Raw genomic sequence first — 7,833 nt, 5'->3', positions numbered from 1 at the left:
TAATGGCCTTCAATATTAAACTTCCGCTGACCAGCGAGAATACTGCCACATATTAAACATTTCGAACTTTCACATTTTTGCACAAAGAAAAAATGATTCTCCCATTACTTTTTAAAAGATGGCAAATCTCCACTTCTCCGTTCCTTGTTTCACTCTGCATTTTCCTGTGCTTGAAATACGACGTTCACTACGTAGTGGTCGCTTCGCATCAACGTCCGCAGCTTAGCCTGACACTACACTGCTGCAACCTGCCGGCTGTCGCCACTGCCCCGGTCGACGATTGCACGCGAGCAGCACACGTGTAGTGCTGTCCGCTCATGAGCCGAGTGCAACGTGTGCCCGCCCCCGCTCTAGAGGAAAGGAGGCGTTCTTTTCGTGAATCGCTACTGAGGAAATTTAGAGAACCAGCATTTGAGGCTGATTGCAGTACAATTTTACTGCCGTCAACTTATATATATATATATATATATATATATAGGGTGTTTCAAAAATGACCGGTGTATTTGAAACGGCAATAAAAACTAAACGAGCAGCGATAGAAATACACCGTTTGTTGCAATATGCTTGGGACAACAGTACATTTTCAGGCGGACAAACTTTCGAAATTACAGTAGTTACAATTTTCAACAACAGATGGCGCTGCATGTGATGTGAAAGATATAGAAGACAACGCAGTCTGTGGGTGCGCCATTCTGTACGTCGTCTTTCTGCTGTAAGCGTGTGCTGTTCACAACGTGCAAGTGTGCTGTGGGCAACATGGTTTATTCCTTAGAACAGAGGATTTTTCTGGTGTTGGAATTCCACCGCCTAGAACACAGTGTTGTTGCAACAAGACGAAGTTTTCAACGGAGGTTTAATGTAACCAAAGGACCGAAAAGCGATACAATAAAGGATCTGTTTGAAAAATTTCAACGGACTGGGAACGTGACGGATGAACGTGCTGGAAAGGTAGGGCGACCGCGTATGGCAACCATAGAGGGCAACGCGCAGCTAGTGCAGCAGGTGATCCGACAGCGGCCTCGGGTTTCCGTTCGGCGTGTTGCAGCTGCGGTCCAAGTGACGCCAACGTCCACGTATCGTCTCATGCGCCAGAGTTTACACCTCTATCCATACAAAATTCAAACGCGGCAAACCCTCAGCGCCGCTACCATTGCTGCACGAGAGACATTCGCTAACGATATAGTGCACAGGATTGATGACGGCGATATGCATGTGGGCAGCATTTGGTTTACTGACGAAGCTTATTTTTACCTGGACGGCTTCGTCAATAAACAGAACTGGCGCATATGGGGAACCGAAAAGCCCCATGTTGCAGTCCCATCGTCCCTGCATCCTCAAAAAGTACTGGTCTGGGCCGCCATTTCTTCCAAAGGAATCATTGGCCCATTTTTCAGATCCGAAACGATTACTGCATCACGCTATCTGGACATTCTTCGTGAATTTGTGGCGGTACAAACTGCCTTAGACGACACTGCGAAAACCTCGTGGTTTATGCAAGATGGTGCCCGGCCACATCGCACGGCCGACGTCTTTAATTTCCTGAATGAATATTTCGATGATCGTGTGATTGCTTTGGGCTATCCAAAACATACAGGAGGCGGCGTGGATTGGCCTCCCTATTCGCCAGACATGAACCCCTGTGACTTCTTTCTGTGGGGACACTTGAAAGACCAGGTGTACCGCCAGAATCCAGAAACAATTGAACAGCTGAAGCAGTACATCTCATCTGCATGTGAAGCCATTCCGCCAGACACGTTGTCAAAGGTTTCGGGTAATTTCATTCCGAGACTACGCCATATTATTGCTACGCATGGTGGATATGTGGAAAATATCGTACTATAGAGTTTCCCAGACCGCAGCGCCATCTATTGTTGACAATTGTAACTACTGTAATTTCGAAAGTTTGTCTGCCTGAAAATGTACTGTTGTCCCAAGCATATTGCAACAAACGGTGTATTTGTATCGCTGCTCGTTTAGTTTGTATTGCCGTTTCAAATATACCGGTCATTTTTGAAACACCCTGTATATATATATATATATATATATATATATATATATATAAGACGACAAAGATAAGAGAGATTAGGGGTCGTACAGAGGCATATAGGCAGTCATTTTTCCCTCGTTCTGTTTGGGAGTGGAACAGGGAGAGAAGATGCTAGTTGTGGTACGAGGTACCCTCCGCCGCGCACCGCATGGTGGATTGCGCAGTATGTATGTAGATGTAGATGTAGAGGCCCAGGTGCGTCCAGCGGAGTGTGACCCCCGCGACGTCAGACGTGACCGGCGCGGCCCGGCAGAGGTCGCGGCGCGCAGCTGAGGTCGCGGGGCGCCACTGCCGGCTGGCGGCCGCTCGCGACCCGGACCGGACCAATGGCGCGGCGAGTGTGCGCGCCAGGCCGCAGCGCACGCCGCCAGCACCAGTGCGCCCCTGACCGTCCGGCCGCGACATGCTCTCCGCCGTGTGGCTGGTTGCCGCCCTGCTGGGCGCGCGCATCGAAGCCTCCCCCATGCAGCACGGCGCCTCGGACGCCGACGTCAGGCGCAGCGGCGGAGGATACGTCGCGGGTGAGTGCCTAATGCTACTAGCGCTCTGTGGCTTAGAGAATGGTGCGTCGGACTCTGCGCGCGGAGCAGAAAGGCGCTTCGGAAAAAAAAAAATAAATAAAAATAAAAAAAAAACATGGTTGTGAACAACGAACTGTGTGTGACATATTGTATTAAATACGTGATTTAGAACAAAGCTTTTCAAAATTTAGAGTGGAATTCGCTGTTTGAAGTTTATAAAGTGTGTCGCTACCGTGATCTTCACACGCTACTGTATCCTATTTTCAGATCCTCATCACTGCGTAATTACTGCAACCTACAACCATTTTAACTGGCTTTCTACAATTTTTACCTCTAAAAATTACCTTTGCTACGAAATTGGGAGCTTGTTGATGCCTCAGATTGTGTCCTGCCAACCGATCCCCTCTTTCATTCGAGTTCTGCCATAAATTTCTGATCTCCCTAATTCTGTTCAGTACCTTCACATTACTTACTCGATTTACCCACCTAATCTTCAGCTTTCTTCTATAGCATCAATCTGACGCGTCCTGCCAACCGATCCCCTCTTTTATTCTAGTTGTGCCATAAATTTTTGATCTTTCCAATTCTGTTCAGTACATCCACATTACTTACTCGATCTACCCACCTAGTCTTCAGCTTTCTCCTATAGCAAAACATTCTTTCGTTGTCTGAAATACTTACTGTCCACGTTTCATTCTTGTACAAGGCTACACTACAGACAAATACTTTCAGAAAAAACTTCCTAACATGTAGTATGTAAAATTGAATGTGAATATCTTTTCTTCAGAAATCCATTTCTTGTTATTGCAAGTCCGTATTGAGTACCTCTCCCCCCCCCCCCCCCCCTCTCCAACCGCCTGATTTAATTCCACTACATTCCATCAACCTCATTTTATTTTTGATGATATTGATATTACTACTTCTTCACAACACACTATCCATTCTGTTCAAATCGTCTTTCAAATCTTTTGCCGTCTCTGACGGAATTACATTGTCATCGGCAGACCTTAAAAATTTTATTTTAGGCCCCTGAACTTTAATTTCCTTTCCAAATATCTTCTCATTTTGTTTCACAGCTTGCTCAACGAATAGACTGAATAGCGTTGAGGTTAGGCTTTCTCACTCTGTTCTCAAACACTGCTTCACTTTCACGCCATTTCACTTTTATGGCCGCAATCTAGTTTCCGTACAAGTTGTGCATAACTTTTCGCTCCTTGTACTTTATATTTCCTTCCTTCAGAATTGCAAAGAGTGTATTACATTCGACACTATGAATACTTTCCCCTAAATCTACAAACGCTGTAAATGTAGGTTTGCGTTTCTTCAACGTATTTTATGGTTATTAAATTATCCGAGATAAGATACAGTGTGCGAAAGTTTATTAACAACTTGTACAGAAAACGCACAAGAAATCAGTAGGCAACAATCGATTTGAACAGAGAGTGAGGTAGATAATTACCTACGACTCGTATAGTCACTTGCCGTTATTTCAGAAGATTTCAAAAAAGGCGAACTCACATTTATAGCATTTGTAGATTTAACATTTGTAGTCTTAAGGACAGATTTTGAGAATGTTGCCTGGAATATACACCTTATATTTTTGAACTAAATAGGCATAAAAATAAAGAGAATGGACAGTTTTCCTCAAACTGCACAGAAACTAGACCGAAGTTACAAGAGTCGGAGGACGTGATGTGGAGGCAGTAGCTGAGAAGTGACTGGGACGGGGCTATAGCCTACCCGACGCGTATTAAATCTGTATGTTAAGCAAACAGTAAAAAAGAGATATCAAGTAGAAGTTGCGACAGAGATAAACGTTCGAGGAGACGATACGAAAATTTTAAGGCTTATCAATGATATTGTAATTCCGTTACAGACAGGATAGCACAATGTAGATCATTTAAACGGGACGGATAGTACGTTGAAAACAGGTTATAAGATGAATGTCAACCGGATAAAACAAGAATAACGAAGTGTAGTTGAATTTAGTCAGCAGATGCAAAAATGATTGCTTTAAGAAATGGGACATGGAACGTATAAGACAAGTTTTGCTACTGTGACAACACAATAACTGACGATGACAGAAATGAATAGGGTATACTTGTACAAGAAGGAAAGCTTTTCTGAAACAGAGAAATTTGTTACTATCGAATATAAATTTAAGTGTTAAGAATACTTTTATGGAAGCACATGTTTGATGTGTAGCCTTAAGTGGAAACGAAAAACGGTCGATCAACAATACAGTCGAGAATTGGATAGAAATTTAGGAACTATGATGCTCCAAATAATGCCGAAGATTTAATGTATAGATTGGACAACAGTTAAAGAGATTTGGAATTGAGCTGAGAAGAAAAGAGCTTTATTGCAACTTGACTTAATGAAGTGACAATAGGACACGCCCTGAGTCATCAAGGAAAATTAATTGGGATGTGAAGGGAAATATAGGGAGCCAAAATTTTTCAGGGGTAAAGACTTGGTTATAGCAAACGGGGTCATGTTAATTTAGGATACGATAATTTTGTAGGTATGAAAATACTTACACTGGGTTGGCTGTCGTGAAGAGCTGCATCAAACTAGTCTTCGGATTGGTAACTGCAACAACAACAACCAACTTGTTGCAGAGGAAGTAGTTAACCTCACACATTTCGTCTACGATCAAAGATATTCAGACAAGTGACAGGCAGCGGGGCGAATATTTTGTTGTATTAACGATGCTCGTAGCTTATATAATTATCTGAATATTGCAAGACACATCGTTAATTGAAATGATATCACACTCTTCCAGTAATGATTTCGATAAATGTAACGTGCGTAGCGTTATGACGATTCGTAAAGTTTGCAATGAGAATTTTTGCAAAAATAAGCATCTAAAATGTAACATTTTTAAATTCGGTGGTTAATAATGTTACTATGGTGCATATTTCGTATCTTTATTCGATGTATGTATCGAAAAGTAAGCGAAAGTATGTGTGTGTGTGTGAGTTTTGTCAGAGAGAGAGAGAGAGAGAGAGAGAGAGAGACTGAATGTTGGTTAAAAAGATGTTGCGCCAGTAGCTCGACACATAAAAAGTAGCACTCACTGGTCTTACAGGAAAATACTCAGTCTCTTGAGTACTGAAACTTTCGGAACACGTTGTTTCGATGATTAGAATCTTTTATGAAACATTGGTGTTATCCCAGTCAATATCATGGGTATCAGAAATGTCATAAACGTCTTTTTTCTGACAGCCCAATAAATGGTATCTTTCTGCGACCGGTAAAAATAAATGTAGCTCGAAAGTTGTTAGGAACTTCTCTTACCCTCATAACATTGTATTTCTTTTGTAGGTAGAAGGTAGCATCGAACTACAAATTTACAAGTCAGCAAGATTAAGCGTTCGGAGTCCAATTCAACAAAAATTATTCCGAATGCATGCACAGGTGTATTACGAGTCACATTATTCCAGACATTTACGTACTTATCTGATATGTTAACTCACAGAGATTGAGTCGCGAAGAGTGGATTAAAGACTCGTATTCTCGCCTTCTGCTTGCGAAGCTCTAGCCATGACAAGTTAGGTGCTGAAATCTGGCGCTTAACCTTGGGAGATAAAATACGTATATTAGGAGTTCTAAAAGACTGGGTAATTGATACTCTAACGTTAAAAATGTAAAGGTCGTAAACTTGATTGAAATCCATTATGTGCTGTTACGGTCACTGCACATACAACTGATACCTCAACCATTCCAAGGAACCAGAAGCATATGTGAAATAAATAACAGAAAAGAGAGGTTTATTCTTTTTATGACTGTATTGACTGGCATGTATAAATCTTTTTGAATATCTCATTCCCTTAAACTGGGGGAAGATTGGGCGCTTTTAAAGTTTAATTAACGATATATTGAAGAAACTGACGAGTTTCAGTAATATTTCAGCTGGCATTTCGTCTGCCATTTGACTGTTATATTAGAGAGTTCGAAAGGTATCAATAAATTGAAATTGTAAGGCGCACCAAGTAAAAAAGTTATTCAAGTGCACATAATTACATGACCGCGTGGAAAGAATGTTTTTCTAGTGGGGCCAATTTGCGAATTATTACTAAAGTGAGAAAAGTGTACCTGTCATTCATTCCTTCCTCTTGCTTTAACATTGCGCGCACGTTTCCAATTTTTTTTCAGCATATAACAATTACTGTTGACACAAAACTTGAGATAATGAACAACTCTGAGTATTGTGAAGTACTAAAACACCCGAAAATACTCCAATCAGAGGAAATTATATTTAGTAGAGATCACAGATGAAGTGTCCATAATCTTCATACCCGCGCGGGATTAGCCGAGCGGTCTGAGGCGCTGCAGTCTTGGACTGTGCGGCTGGCTCGGCGGAGGTTCGAGTCCTCCCTCGGGCATGGGTGTGTGTGTTTGTCCTTAGGATAATTTAGGTTAAGTAGTGTGTAAGCTTAGGGACTGATGACCTTAGCAGTTAAATCCCATAAGATTTCACACACATTTGAACTTTTTTGAACATTTTTTTGAACAATCTTCATAACACGGAAAGGATTTGTGCCACCACTCGTTTTGCTTTAGACGTTGAATCCAGTCGTCTGTTGGTGGATTACTGTGATTAACATTACAGGCTCGAGTGGGAAGCGTGTGTCGATATTCTGTCGACGTATTTGTATTTTTCCTTGCTTTATTCTTGTTTGCTCCATTAGAATCAAACCGTTCCCTCTATGGTTTCTTTTTTTCTTTCTTTCCCTCTTTCTTGTTAGTTTCGATTGCACTTGCTTTTCGAATGGGGTTCCAGATGCTCCTTCTGTATCTTCTCTCTGTTTTGGTGAACTTATGTTCTTGCCAAAGGAAACGTATCTTTTGGAGAAATGGAGGTAATTGGTTCTCGGTACAGTTCATCTGCGGACGTCTGTGAAATCTGTCTCTAGAGAGTTCCAGTTTAAACTGTGGCTGCATTATTAACCCTAGCAACATCAATGCGAGATGGTAGGGGGTGGGGTGGGGAGGGGGTGCTTTATGCTCACCTTTTGTAAATATTGTAGTCTAGTCGTGTCCTTTGCATCTTAATGTTTTGAAAAAAATATTTACTTTTAATGAGTTGCTCTACCAAATTCCATCATTGTTTTAATTTTTTATAAACTTAATCCAAAAAGATTAGTGATTCTGGTAACGTCACATTCATCAATTTCAGGTTCTGGACCCTACTACACATCGTTATCTGATAAAACTTTTTGCTAATGAAAGTCAACAATATTAACGAAATCTGTAATTTTT

General features: G+C 41.6%; 1 protein-coding gene across 1 annotated transcript in view; it reads left to right on the top strand.

Moving 5' to 3' along the window:
- Window positions 1-2,435: 2,435 nt before the first annotated feature.
- Window positions 2,436-7,833, top strand: part of LOC126101282 (uncharacterized) — a 682,242-nt gene continuing 676,844 nt past the window's right edge. Inside the window, exon 1 of the mRNA XM_049911963.1 lies at window positions 2,436-2,568. Coding sequence (XP_049767920.1) covers window positions 2,451-2,568 — 118 coding nt within the window. The 5' untranslated portion in view covers window positions 2,436-2,450. The remainder of the gene's footprint in view (window positions 2,569-7,833) is intronic.

The sequence above is a fragment of the Schistocerca cancellata genome, chromosome 9, assembly GCF_023864275.1.
Source record: "Schistocerca cancellata isolate TAMUIC-IGC-003103 chromosome 9, iqSchCanc2.1, whole genome shotgun sequence".
NCBI lineage: Eukaryota > Metazoa > Arthropoda > Insecta > Orthoptera > Acrididae > Schistocerca > Schistocerca cancellata.
Note: the sequence above shows the minus strand (reverse complement) of the source record. Positions and strands in the feature narration are given on the sequence as shown.